This window comes from Capra hircus, chromosome 4 (genome assembly GCF_001704415.2).
Source record: "Capra hircus breed San Clemente chromosome 4, ASM170441v1, whole genome shotgun sequence".
NCBI classification, from domain to species: Eukaryota; Metazoa; Chordata; class Mammalia; order Artiodactyla; family Bovidae; genus Capra; species Capra hircus.
Genome location: NC_030811.1, coordinates 15,093,745 through 15,109,148, shown reverse-complemented (window position 1 = coordinate 15,109,148; position 15,404 = coordinate 15,093,745). Strand labels below are relative to the sequence as shown.

The 15,404-nt window shown below is 39.9% G+C and overlaps 1 protein-coding gene across 1 annotated transcript in view; it reads left to right on the top strand.

Annotated features, from left to right (window-relative positions):
* Positions 5,304–15,404, top strand: part of MGAM2 (maltase-glucoamylase 2 (putative)) — a 95,656-nt gene continuing 85,555 nt past the window's right edge. The window contains exons 1-2 of the mRNA XM_018047487.1: positions 5,304–5,409; positions 9,101–9,180. Of these exons, the coding sequence (XP_017902976.1) occupies positions 5,304–5,409; positions 9,101–9,180 (186 nt within the window). The remainder of the gene's footprint in view (positions 5,410–9,100; positions 9,181–15,404) is intronic.

The window sequence follows — 15,404 nt, the reverse complement described above, 5'->3', positions numbered from 1 at the left end:
CAGGTACCGATACCTGCAACAACATGAATAAACGTTGAAAAAGTTATACTAAGTGAAAGAAGTCAAATGGCCATGTACTGTATGATTCCACTCACATGAACTATTCAGAATAGGCAGATCCATCAAGACAGGAAGCAGATTGGCAGTTGCAGGAACACAGGAGAGGGAAGGATATGGCTTCTTTTTGGTATGAGCAAATGTTCTGGAATTGCATAGTTATGATGATTGCACAACTTTGTGAATATACTAAAAAACCCCTGAACTCTACACTTTAAAAGGATGAATGTCATGGTATGCAAATTATATTTCAAATTTTTAAAAAACCTACTTTAGTTAGTGTAAGAGGAAACAAATTTTTAAAAAGATATTAGTGACTCGCGGAAGCTCCAGGAGGGCTAGAGCATCATGTCTATAAGCTATGTGGTCAGAAAACAGCCATGATCACCTAGTGGGATACTCTATTGCCATTTCTCTTACCACATGTCTGGAAATTTGTACCCCAGATCTGAGCATAGGATGCTACTAAGTCCCTGTTCCTGCTGACTCTGAAATGTGTCTCTCCACCATCTTGGATTCCACATGACACTTCCTTCTTCCCTCTACTTTCTTCTGGATCACAAGCATAGACCATTGGCCACCCCCAGGCTCCTTGCCTCTACCTTGGCTAGAAGGAAGACTGTGAAAGTGATTGTCTAGCATCTTCCTTGAGGAGGCAGAATTCTCAAGATGGGAAGCTCCTGAAATGATACAGAAGCTTTTAAAAAAATTATTATTATTATTATTTTATTTTTTACCATGCTGCATGGTTTGTGGGATCTTAGTTCCCTGACCAAGGATCGAACCTGTGTCCCTGCAGTAGAAGTGCTGAGTCTTCACCACTGGACCACCAGGGCAAAGTCCCTTGACAAGGCTTATAAAGATGCCGAGCAGTCAGAGAGCATGACAAATATCAAGTAGCAGTGCCTTCCCACTTTAAGATAATATAATTTCCATTTCAATGGTGTTTCTTCTATTAGGATAATTGGTGGGGAGGCTTATTTGAAATGAAAAACTGAGTTATACCAAGAGAAGCTGGGGAGATAAAAATGGAGAGAGAAACTGTGATGAACCTAGCATTACTCATTCTTTCACTTACTTATTCAACAAACAGCTGTATATTGAAAAATATCAGTGGACATTGGGTCGAATGCTAAGTACAGGAGATGCAAGCTGAAGAAGATGATTGAGACCCCAGCTCTTAGGCAACATGGACAGACAAGCGAGTATAATAGAAGGTGACGAGCAAGTAATCGGATATGAACAGAAACACAGAAAAAACAAAACTGTTAGAAGAAACCCCGCCTTCCCCCTTTTATTTGCAAAGGGAGCTTTCCTCCTGTCACAAGGAAAATGAGGGACTTTTTATGGTCTTTTGGCAACTGCACTCTTCTCCTCCAATTGCCGCTCACTTTATAGGGCTATAAATCGATCTTGGCAGAAGCTGACTACATCAGCCCGATCACCTTTGCTCAGTGCTCCTCAGGAACCACTGAAGGACAGACACAGCACATACAAAGATACGGCTATGAGGTGAGTGCTTTTCCCCATGCACATGGTTCTTTGACCAAGTGTGTCCCTTTCTTCTTGTACTGGCTGGAGAGGAGAGCTGTGTGTGAGTCTGTATGTATGTGTGTGTGTGTGTGTTTGGGGGAGGGTCTTGTGTGTGAGGGTCCTCTCTCCTGGAGAGAAACCAATGAAAGAATAAACAGATGGGCTCCTTCTGGCCACTAGCTGAATGTGGTGTGGATTGGGAGAAAGGTGAACTTGTCTCTTTGGGCAGAGAGGGAGATGGTTATCTAATCCTTAAGGCTTTTGGAAAAATAGCCAGGATTTTTATTATTCTAAAATGTTGTTTGATACAGAAAAGTAGCTTTGGGCCGGGAAGGTATCTAAGCAGGGAAGAATTTCTACCTTCAGGAATCCCTACTCCTACCCTATGCATGATGACAATGGTTCCAATAGCTGGAAAATTCCCAGGATTGTCCCCAGGGTGTCCTGAACCTCTGGGAATTACAGGTGCTGAAACTGCTTCTCCAAAAGAATTAAGCAGCTTTGGAAGAGGTGCTTGCTTTTGGTTTGAGGAGGCTGGAGAGAAAAATCTCCCCATGGAGAGAATTAAGAGAGATTTGGAGGAAGAGGCTAACTGATGGATAATGTATTCACTGCGGTAGTGAGTCCTGGGCTGAATGGATGAGGAACTAGTCAGGTTATTGTGAACATGTGGGCTGGGTCATTCAAATTTCTCTTACTGCCTAAAATTCCACCATCGGAGAGTTAGCCTCCAGACCTTTAAGCTCTTCAGTCTAGGAGACATTGTGGAGAGAGTAAGAATGTGTGTGTGCGCTCTCAGCTGTGTCTGATTCTTTGCAACCCATGGACTGCAGCCTGGCAGGCTCCTCCATCCCTGGAGTTTTCCAGGCCAGGTTACTGGAGTGGGTTGCCATTTTCCTCTCCAGGGGATCTTCCCGACCCAGGGGTCTAACCCAAGTCTCCTCCGTCTTCTACATTGGTATGTGGATTCTTTACCACTGAGGCACCTGGGAAGTCTGAGAGTAAGAATATTCAAATTCTTATTTAAGAAGCAGGGCATTTCAGTTTTTACATCAGTTCCACAACTAACTGTGATTAGACGAAGTTCCTTAACTTTCCCTTAAAAATAGGAATCATGACGCCTGCCTGATCAACCCTGACGTAAGAATTTTATGGAAACATAGTCATATGAGATATATCTTATGGGTCTGAGAGTAAACCTTTAAATAATTTAGGCCAGTGGCAGACACCTGACAGATTTCAGCAACTAGGAAAGAATGGCGAATAAATAATCATTAATAAACTCCAGCTTCAATTCCAAACCCCAGTCCTCAACTCCATGTTGGCAAATGGCTGTAGATCTTTGCTCCTCACTCCCATTTCACAGTTAAGGTGCTTCTTTTCTTGGCTTATTAAATATTAACCTAAAGGCAGACTCAGATGAAAAGTGAAGCTATATGCATAAGAAAGTGCTTGCAGAAATGGTCATGGCATTGGGCTGGGGTTGAGAAGAGCAGGGGTGTGGGGGAATGGAAAGTTAAAGGAGAGACAAAGTTAAAAAGAGAATTCTTTATCTCTATCAATTTATAGATTATCACTGCATAAATGTTGGTTTGGTACAGCTGAAACCCAGGGAATGAAGAGGGTGGGGGGTTGGGCATGGGAGTTGTCATGAAGACCTTTGGTTACACAGCTGAAGAATCACTGAAGACTTGAATACAAGAGAATAAAACGATCTTGTTCGTGCTCTAGAAAGATCAATCCAGCTGCAGTGTGTTCAGCGGATTTCAGGAGCAGGGAGAGTGGAAGCGGGGGGCTATGGGGAAAGCAGTGTTGACAGTTCAGGCCAGAAACGATGGTCTGAATAAGGTGTTTCCACTAGCAATGGAAAGGAAGGGACATATTTGAAAGATATCGGTAAAGTATTTGACTGAACACGTAGCTGGTTGTGAGAACTAACAGGAGAGGAATCAGAAAAGGTTTCCAGGTTTTTGAAGACATTGTGATTCTGTTCCGTAAGGTATTAACTGTTTGAGAAGGAGCCAATTTGGAAGAATTGGTGAAACTAGGACTGGGCTATGGGGAGAGATGATTTCATGTTTAAACAACTTGAATTTAAGCTTGTGGGAAATCCAAATGAGACATCTAACAAACAGCTGAATATATGAATCCAAATCTCTGAGCTAGAAACACAGGTTGGATTGTCCTCAGATATTATACAAAGTCACAGGAGCAATGAAAATCACTAAAGGAGAGTGAGCAGTGGCCCCAAGATGAAATGCAGGGAATGGTGCATTTCACAAAATAGGAGACTACAAAGAAAATTGAAGAGAAGCCAGAAGAGTAGGTAGGAAATTAAGATTGAATGATATCAAACGATCCAAAGCTAAAGAATTTTACAGAGGAGGAAGTGGTTGGAAGGGCTAGGTGATTAAGATAGTGCTCTTTGTATTCAGCAGCTAACCCCTAGTGATCTTGGCAGGAGCAGTTTTAGTGGAATGCGAGAAACAGAATTCATGCCAGTAACATGAGAGGAAGGTAATGCAGAGTGCATGGAATTATCGTTTTGGAAAGTTGCTAAGAAAGGAAAAAGAAAGCTAGAATGGTCTAGAGAAGAATACAAGTCATCAACAGAGTTTAAGGCGAACTTTTTGGCCAGCTTAATATTTATGAGAGAAAAGAGCAAATTCAGGAGGAGAGGTGGATAACATAAGAGGGAAGAAACCTTCTTGGTAGAATAAGAAGTTTGAAAAATTCAAAGGCTCTGAGATCTAGGGAATAGATGCTAGGATTACACTGAGACAAGAAGAGGAAAAACTCTTTCATTGCGAAGAGAAAAGGACCAGAACTTACCCAAATATGGATAATTTTTTTAGAAGAGCTTGAGTTGAGAAGCAAGGAGATAAAATAGTTGCTGCAAAATAGTTATCTTGTCTGGAATGTTGAGATAATATTGGAAATACACATCCAAATAGCTGAAATGCCCATCAGTCAGTATGAAAACTAGGATAAGAATTTGAAGTTCTTTGATTCCTAGTTCAGTTCATACCCTCTAAAATAACAAATATTTTAAAAGTTGTATCTATGCCTGATGTTTAGAGCTTGGGTCTGGGCTCAATATTTAGAGCTACTGTGTGCCACTAAATTTACATGGTTTCATGTGCCATGACCGTACAAGCAAGCATTATATTGAAGATCAGGACTAGTTTCATTTTTGTTACCCTATTCTTAAAAGGATTAGTGAGCTCTAAACAGTTAAACACGTCAGCATCACTGGCATAGGAATTAGAATAAGAAGACTTGGATTCAGGTTTTGTTACTTTCCCCCTCCCTGAGTGGACCTTCCTTTCTCTGCCCACGGAGGGTGTGAAGATCAAAGTGGCATCTAGAAGGGCTTTTGGAGCCATCTCAACCCTTCCTGTCTCTCCCGTTCTCTGTTCCACTCCTCCTCCCCTCCCTTCAGTTCTTTACGTCTGATATAGTTTTCCTTAGACAGTAACCAATCCCTTTGCAGACAAAAAGGGCAAGAGTCCTACATGGGTTGGATGCACTGACCAGAGTTTCTTGGAGACACTGTGATGAGCTGAAACAGATACTCCTTGGATTACATAAAGAGGAATGCTGATAATCATGTCAACTGGCAAGGAGTATCAAGTAATCAGGATGCCTACCTATTCTTTTGGAATGATACGGTTTTGCAGTTTACTTTAATCCTGTTGCCTGTGTCCATCTAGATGGCGAGGAAGCTTAGTGCATTGGAAATTCTTCTGATCATCTTCATCATAATTGTACTTGCTGTAGATATCCTCTTGTTGATGCTTCTGTTGGAGAAGCCTTCAGGTAAGGGAGATGCTTGCGGCTATTGGGTTGGAAGGATTGAAACAGCAGTCCCCTCAGGATGCCAAAGACATCCTTTTATGTCTTCATTCCTCAGCATGCCACCACATTGCATTATTCACAGTCTATATCCACAATTAATTTAGATAAATTTCCAAATGCTGTGTTCTTGTTCTGCAACTATACCTAAAATTATCAAGGTCTCCCAAGTCCTATTTCATGTAATTTTAGCAAAATGCAAAATGAGACTCATCAGAAGCCTGTCCTTCAACCTAGAGTCATGAATGAAACAAAAAAGCCTTCAAGAAGAATAGTTAATAGTGCCCAGTCCCTTTACACTATGGAAAAAGAAATTGGGCTACAGTAGATTTAGGAACTGATTAACTTGGCCTAAATATGTCAATTACAATTTGCCTCCAGCCCATATTCTGATTAAATGCCTACGATTTCTTCATGGATAACTTTGAAATTCTTCTCTCGTAGAAACATCCCACAGAATGTCTTCTTTCCTTCATCTGAGCCACCAGGGAAGCCTTCCCTGCACACATTACACTCTAAATAATAATATACACAATGCAAAAATCTTTTCTTAAAATGAGTTTGAGGTTTGCTCTGCTTGATAAAGCTCACTATATCAATATAGATTTAGCGTGTAGTGAAAAGAACCTGTACCCATAGCATAATCCTACTTACTTATTCTTTTCACCACTCTTCACAGTAAACATTGAGGTATTTTCTAGGAACAATTATGATTTTGTGAGATGATATGAAAAAATATACAGGCCTTCTTTCCATAGTGTAGTGGTTATCACATTCACCTTACACGCTCAAGTTCCCCAGATTGAAAGTGGGTGGAAACAGACTTTCTTTAGGCTTCCCAGGTGGCACTAATGGTAAAGAATCTGCCTGCCCATGCAGGAGACATTGCCGGGGTCCAGCCTCAGTGGATCCAGGGTAATTCGAAGTGGGGACAGAGTGGCGAGGAAAAACTTATTTATTTAGAAATATAAAAAGAGATTAGGAAGCAATACTATAGTAGGAAAATTTAGTGGAGAAAACAGGCTGAACAACTTGGTTTACGGGGAAAGCTAATAAAACCTCAGGACAAGAGATTTGCACCATCTATGTTGGGCCACTGGCGCCCGTTTGAATATCGAAGGGTACCCCGCCTTAGGCTCCCTGTTGCGTGGATCTTAAAAGCCAGGGCAAGTAAGTAGACTTGGCGAGCCTCCGTGTTGCAGATGGGAATTCAGCCTGAAAACAGAGTAAAGAAGACACAGGGGAAACCAGTCCAATGACTGGCCCATCCTCTATTGTCCGGGAAGGACTTTTGTACCTTTTTCTGTACATAGAGATTAATGGATAATATAAAATTAAGCAGCATCAGTGGCCCTGACTGTTACTGAGACCAGGTTTTCTCTCTGCATACCTAGTTGTATACACAAGTCTTAGGTGACTTACATCATCTTCTGGTCAGAAGGCCAGTTAACATTTTACGGCCCTTTTCTGATAAGGGTTTGTCAACCAGAAGACTTATTTGTCTTAAAAATGTTGTTCTTCCCAAAGTCTGGTGCCACTCTCAGAAAGCACTAAATAAAGTTACATTCTTACATAGCAAGGACACAACAATTTATAACAATGAAAGAAGTACAGTGATTTATAACAAAGGGAAAAGTAATTAACTCAAAAGTCTAGTGTGCTAACATCAAAACTACTATATTCCTTTTTCTATATCCCAGTTACATTGATTAGTATCCTTCAGGTGCCTAAAAGATAAAGAATATGGAGGTCTGGCAGCAGTCATTGACTCAACAGTGAAACCTGTCACCAATATAATTTTTAGCTCTTTAGAAAAGGCTCTGTATCTTTAAGATGCTTTAAGCTTTGTGCCTCTCGCGGTTGGGGGGCTGTAAACAATTCACAAATTGTAAAAGTCCGGGGGAACCTGTCAGGTAAGTTAGAGAGCCATCAAAGGGGTTTGAGCTGAAACATTCTTTTCATATGCAGGAGACTGAAGCCCTGAGTTAACTTTTTTTCCAGAGAATGTCAGAAGAGTGGAAAGCACAGTACAATAAAGCAGGCCGACTCTGGTTTTGGGGGGTAGATGTTCAGGAAAACCCAGGGGGCACCCCTGAAGCCGGATCATGCCTTTGCATTTTGTCAGGCTTCCTTCTTCATGACCTTTGCCACTGGCAGGATTCCTCACGCTGGCTCCTGGCAAGACATAAGAGATGAGGGTTCGATCCCGGGTCGGGAAGATCCTACGGAGGAGGAAATGGTAACCCACTCCAGTATTCTTGTCTGAGAAATCCCATGGACAGAGGAGCCTGGAAGCCTACAGTGTGTGGGACAGCAAAGAGTCAGACATGACTGCAGCAACTAGCACATGAAAACTATAACTCAAAATGGATCCAAGCTCAAAATGTAACAGCCAAAACTATAAAATTCTAAGTAAAACATAGGCATAAATATCAATATTTGTGACTTTGGATTAGGCAATAGTTTCTTAGATATGATACTCAAAAAAAAAAGCATAGCAGCCAAAAGAAAAAAAAAAGAGCAAATTGGACTTCAAAATAAAAAATTTTGTGCTTCAAAGAACACTAGCAAGGAAGTGAAATGACAAGCCACTAAAGGAGGAACATATTTACAAATGATGTGCTTGAAAATGGTCTAGCATTCAGAATATGTAAACCTTATGATTCAAAATTAGAAGAAAAATAATCAAATTTCTAAATTGAGCACAGGAGTTAACAGACATTTCTTCATGGAAGGTCTATAAATGGCCAATAAGCCATGAAAATAATAGTCAATATCATCAGTTGTTTGGGAAATTCAAGTCAAGTGAAATATCCTTTACACCCATTGAAGTAAAAATGTCTGACTATTTGCAACCCCATAGACTATACAGTCCATGGACTATCCATGAACTTCTCCAGGCCAGAATATTGGAGTGGGTTGCCATTGCCTTCCCCAGGGGAGCTTCCCAATTCTGGGATCGAACCCAGGTCTCCTGCATTGCAAGCAGATTCTTTCAGCTGAGCCACAAGGGAAGCTTGTGGAAGGGAACAGTTAATAAGTGAAAACAACCCAAATGTACATTAACTGATGAGTAGATTTTAAGAAGTGTTATTTTCATATCATGAAATATGATTCAGCCACGAAAAAGAATTAAGTACTGTTACATGCTGCAACATGAATGAACCTTGAAAACATTACACCAGGTCGGAGCCAGATGTGAAAGGCCACGTATTTTATGATTCTGTTTATATGGAATGTTCAGAATAGGCAAATCCACAGAGACAGAAAGTAGATTCATGTTTACCAGGAACTGGGAGAAAAAAGAAATGGGAAGTGACTACTAATGAGTACATGGTTTCTTTGGGGGTGATGAAAATGTTCTGGAATTAGATGCTCATCATTGGACAACTTTGTAAAATATTATAAGCCATTGAATCACACACTTTAAACACATGAATTTTATGGTATGTGAATTATATCTCAAAAAATGCCCAGCAAAACAAAAAGTGTACGTGTTGAACCCTTGGAGAAGTGTTAAACATTCTATGCAAATGTAGATCCCAGTTACTAGCAATTACTGACTGGAGAATTGACGGAAAGTCTAGGACTGCTTCTTCCCTAGGACTGTGAGTACACACCGCATTTTCAATTCCGTCCTTTAATTTCTCTGCAGGCGCTTCATTTGTTCCAGAGTGCCCAGAAATCCCTGAATCAGAAAGGATAGACTGTGCCCCTGGCCAGGAGGTGACAGAGGTCAGAGAAAAATGGTCCTTGCTGCGGGCCTGCTGGGTTTTATTGAAAAGAGGAGCATGTGCTGTGGGGAGAGGGTGGAGATAGAGTGGATTATGGAGTACTTTCTTTCTTGCCTGATGAAATGAACAGCAACACCGAGGAAATCGGAAGCAGCCAGGGGTAAAAGGAAGAGGAGGAGAAACTAACAAAGGGGCTGGCCGTGGGGTCTGAAGTCCAGAGCAGAGGGAGAGTTCTTCGTGTTGCTGAATGTGTCCTACCGTGATTCCCAGGAGAGTCACGGGAAGGTTAACGTTTGAGGGCTTGCATTCACATTCCTTGAGAACAGAGGCCATCAGGCACATATAATGACTGAGCTGCTGTAGAGCCCAAATGACTTGTTATAACAAGAATCTTCTGAAATCATGTTACTGGCAAGTCATCCCAATGAACATATGTTAGAAAACATAGATTTTCTACTCAAGTAGTTTCCATAAGAATGTCAACTATTGGAAGCCTTCTTAGTTGTAACTTAATGACTTTATCATAAAGGTATACATATTTAGACTGTATTTCTTTATCTCATGTTCTATATTCTACATCCCATAATTAGGACTGCATTAAGAGTTAGGTTTAATTTAGGTAACAGTGACATAATTTTAAACATTCTCATTTTAAAAACATATTCAATACAACCTCTTTTCATTTCAACTCTTTTATACATATATGCATATTTCTCAACTGTCTTCATATATATTTCGTTCAGTTCAGTTCAGTCACTCAGTTGTGTCTGACTGTGTTGTGACCCCATGAATTGCAGCACTCCAGGCCTCCCTGTCCATCGCCAACTCCCAGAGTTCACTCAAACTCGTGTCCATCGAGTCAGTGATGCCAGCCAGCCGTCTCATCCTTTGTCATCCCCTTCTCCTCCTGACCCCAATCCCTTCCAGCATCAGGGTCTTTTCCAATGAGTCAACTCTTCGCATGAGGTGGCCAGAGTATTGGAGTTTCAGCTTCAGCATCAGTCCTTCCAATGAACACCCAGGACTAATCTCCTTTGGAGACAGGGATCAAGACCATCCCCATGGAAAAGAAATGCAAAAAAGCAAAATGGCTATCTGGGGAAGCCTTACAAATAGCTGAGAAAAGAAGAGAAGTGAAAAGCAAAGGAGAAAAGGAAAGCTATAAGCAGCTGAATGCAGAGTTCCAAAGAATAACAGGGAGAGATAAGAAAGGCTTCCTCAGCGATCAGTGCAAGGAAACAGAGGAAAACAACAGAATGGGAAAGATATATTTCGTTACAGATGTATTATGAAATATTTTTCCTAGATGTTGCATATACAAAAGTTCTGTTGTAAATATAGTTTATTATATTTGCTACCTGGTGCTTCTTTTATTACTAAAGATTATTTTACATTTATTAAATATTTTATTAAATTTTATTATATATTATATTGATATATTATGTTATAACATATTATATTAATTATACAATTTGACCAACTTTAATTTCTCATTGTCTCTAAAGTGGTTTATATAGCTCATTTTATTGTCATTAAGTATATATTTATATAGGCTTCCCTGGTGATTTAGATGTAAAGAATCTGCCTGCGAATGCAGGAGATCTGGATTCTCCCCTGAGTCAGGGAGACCCCCTGGAGAAGAAGTGGCTACCCACTCCAGTATTCTTGCCTGGATAATCCCATGGACAGAGGAGCCTGGCTGGCTATAGTCGATGGGGTCGCAAAGAGTCAGACACAACTGAGAGACTAATACAGCAACCCATATAGTTATACCCTAGGCAAATAATTATACATAATGAAAAATCCAGTTCATAGGATTTTTATCTTTATTATCTTTCATGATAATACAAAATAATATAAGAAATAACATTTCAGTGAACATTAAAAGTAAAATATAAAATGTTAAAAGTAAAAGTAAAATGTTAACTCTAAAAAGAAATCTCTGATTTTGAAAGAAGTTGGCTACACATCATTCACAGAATTAAAGCATCTATCAGAGATTCTACTGAAAAAATATCCTTGCCTCAAATGGAAGTTGAATAAGATAATTTCCAAGCCTATTTTCAGTTCTCAAGTTCCATTAGTCAGTAAGTTCTGAGGGCAAAACGACATAAACATCTATGAGAAAGACAACTGAAGAGTACTCTTTAGAAAAGTTTGGTGCTAAGGAAATCACAGAGATAGATTTGTTATGAGTCAATTGCCATAATCCAGGTGTGAGTTTATGATGATGTGTGTTATTGCCTAACTATGGAAACCAAAAAGGCCATATGTATATCTCAGAGGTTTCACTTCTGGTGTCTGGGATACAGGAAGTGCCTTAAAACTGAGACAGGAATGTTAGGGCAGACTTCATGCACAAGTGTTGTCTTTATCTGACTTAATTGGATTTCTTGTCTTAACTTTTTTTTTTTTTAATAGAGGCTGGTAGACTTTGGAATGATTTATGGCAATGTAACTGACCTTTTGAACTTTAATGATCTCAGCCTCAGAGGTAGCAGGGCTACTTGAATATCCGTCTCAGATTTAGGAAACTCAACAGCTTAGGAGTTACCCCAAATTCCCAAACTTCTACACTGATCCCTTCCAACCTATTTTGTATTTAAAGAGAATGAAGCAGGAATATCGGTTATATATTTGGAGAATTAGTAAGTACTTTTAAGAGATTGTATGGCTATAATGTAATTTTTGTTCCATCTAAGTTGTGTCTGTCCTGTATCGAGCCCATCATTGCATGAAATATTCCCTTGGTATCTCTAACTTTCTTGAAGAGATCTCTAGTCTTTCCCATTCTGTTGTTTTTCTCTGTTTATTTGTATTGATCACCAAGGAAGGCTTTCTTATCTCTCCTTGCTATTCTTTGGAACTCTGCATTCAGATGCTTATATCTTTCCTTTTCTCCTTTGCTTTTCGCTTCTCTTCTTTTCACAGCTATTTGAAAGGCCTCCCCAGACAGCCATTTTGCTTTTTTGCATTTCTTTTCCATGGGGATGGTCTTGATCCCTGTCTCTTGTACAATGTCACAAACCTCCATCCATAGTTCATCAGGCACTCTTGTCTATCAGATCTAGTCCCTTAAATCTATTTCTCACTTCCACTGTATAATCATAAGGGATTTGATTTAGGTCATACCTGAATGGTCTAGTGGTTTTCCCTACTTTCTTCAATTTAAGTCTGAATTTGGCAATAAGGAGTTCATGATCTGAGCCACAGTCAGCTCCCAGTCTTGTTTTTGCTGTCCATATAGAGTTTCTTTATCTTTGGCTGCAAAGAATATAATCAATCTGATTTCGGTGTTGACCATCTGGTGATGTCCATGTGTAGAGTCTTCTCTTGTATTGTTGGAAGAGGGTGTTTGCTATGACCAGTGCGTTCTCTTGGCAAAACTCTATTAGTCTTTGCCCTGCTTCATTCCATACTCCAAGGCCAAATTTGCCTGTTACTTCAGGTGTTTCTTGACTTCCTGCTTCAAGAAAATTAGAGATACCAAGGGAACATTTCATGCAAAGATGGGCTCAATAAAGGACAGAAATGGTATGGAGCTAACAGAAGCAGAAGATATTAAGAAGAGGTGGCAGGAATACACAGAAGAACTGTACAAAAAAGATCTTCATAACCCAGATAATCACAATGGTGTGATCACTAATCTAGAGCCAGACATCTTGGAATGTGAAGTCAATTGGGCCTTAGAAAGCATCACTACGAACAAAGCTAGTAGAGGTGATGGAATTCCAGTTGAGCTATTTCAAATCCTGAAAGATGATGCCGTGAAAGTGCTACACTCAATATGCCAACAAATTTGGAAAACTCAGCAGTGGCCACAGGACTGGAAAAGGTCAGTTTTCATTCCAATCCCAAAGAAAGGCAATGCCAAAGAATGCTCAAACTATGGCACAATTGCACTCATCTCACATGCTAGTAAAGTAATGCTCAAAATTCTCCAAGGCAGGCTTCAGCAATATGTGAACTGCAAAATTCCAGATGTTCAAGTTGGTTTTAGAAAAGGCAGAGGAACCAGCGATCAAATTGCCAACATCCACTGGATCATCGAAAAAACAAGAGAGTTCCAGAAAAACATCTATTTCTGCTTCATTGACTATGCCGAAGCCTTTGACTGTGTGGATCACAATAAACTGTGGAAAATTCTTCAAGAGATGGGAATACCAGACCACCTAATCTGCCTCTTGAGAAACCTATATGCAGGTCAGGAAGCAACAGTTAGAACTGGACATGGAACAACAGACTGGTTCCAAATAGGAAAAGGAGTATGTAAAGGCTGTATATTGTCACCCTGCTTATTTAACTTATATGCAGAGTACATCATGAGAAATGCTGAGCTGGAAGAAGCACAAGCGGGAATCAAGATTGCTGGGAGAAATATCAATAACCTCAGAGATGCAGGTGACACCACCCTTATGGCAGAAAGTGAAGAGGAACTAAAAAGCTTCTTGATGAAAGTGAAAGAGGAGAGTGAAAAAGTTGGCTTAAAACTCAACATTCAGAAAATGAAGATCATGGCATCTGGTCCCATCACTTCATAGGAAATAGATGGGGAAACAGTGGAAACAGTGTCAGACTTTATTTTGGGGGGCTCCAAATCACTGCAGATGGTGATTGCAGCCATGAAATTAAAAGACATTTACTCCTTGGAAGGAAAGTTACAACCAACCTAGACAGCATATTCAAAAACAGAGACATTACTTTGCCGACTAAGGTCCGTCTAGTCAAGGCTATAGTTTTTCCAGTAGTCATGTATGGATGTGAGAGTTGGACTGTGAAGAAAGCTGAGCGCCGAAGAATTGATGCTTTTGAACTGTGGTGTTGGAGAAGACTATTGAGGGTCCCTTGGACTGCAAGAAGATCCAACCAGTTCTTTCTAAAGGAGATCAGCCCTGGGATTTCTTTGGAAGGAATGATGCTAAAGCTGAAACTCCAGTACTTTGGCCACCTCATGCGAAGAGTTGACTCATTGGAAAAGACTCTGATGCTGGGAGGCATTGGGGGCAGGAGGAGAAGGGGACGACAGAGGATGTGATGGCTGGATAGCACCACCGACTCGATGGACGTGAGTTTGGTAAACTCCGGGAGTTGGTGATGGACAGGGAGGCCTGGCGTGTTGGATTCATGGGGTCACAAAGAGTCGGACACGACTGAGCGACTGAACTGGACTGAACTGAACTGAAGTTCTGTCTGACTCTTTGCAAGCCCATGGACTGTAGCATGCCAGGCTTCCTTATCCTTCCCTGTAATTGCTTTGTTTATAATAAGTGTGAAAGATTGATCTGTTATATTTACTTAGTTATTTTAATTTAATTAACTTATTTTTAATTGGAGGATACTTGCTTACAATATTGCATAGGTTACTGCCATACATCAACATGAATCAGTCTCAGGCATACACATTTATACTGTGATTTTTCAGAGCAATTATAATAGATGTTGTTGTTGCTGCTGCTGCTAAGTCGCTTCAGTCGTGTCCAACTGTGTGCAACCCCATAGACGGCAGCCCACCAGGCTCCCTTGTCCTGAGGATTCTTCAGGCAAGAAGACTGGAGTGGGCTTCCATTTCCTTCTCCAATGCATGAAAGTAAAAAGTGAAAGTGAAGTTGCTCAGTGGTGTCTGACTATTAGAGACCAGCATCTAAAATACTTTCTAAATGAGTAGTATTGTGACATATTCTTTTGTTTTTTAAATCACAAAATCTATACTTGGATATATTCCTTTAGTATGAAAGATTCAGACTTTATAGTTATGTACAAAATAAAAATAGGAAAGTCCATATTTGTAATGCTTTCTCTTTATTTCCAAATCACCTCCCCAGAACCAGGTCAAGAGCTTTGTATTTATCTTTCTCTTGATCTTTCTAAGCTTTGCCTGGTTAACATAGGTTTTTATATATTTTGTACATATATTTATATATTTTTGGTTTTGTTTTCACCTGAATTTAGTTGTACTATATATCTTATTTAATACTTGCTTTTAAAATTTGGGTCATTTTTATGTATTAGAAAGTGCTTGAGATGATCATATAAAATTTTTTTTTGGTCAATGTTGTGAATTATACTAAAAAGATTTCTTAATTTTTAACCACTGTAGCATTCTCTTGAGAATCCTCTCTTGACTATTATGAGTTAATTCTTTGAATACCCTAATGAGTTCAGATTGCTAACATTTTATTAAAATTTTACATATCTGTCTTTTTAAAGTGAAATTGGCTTATATAT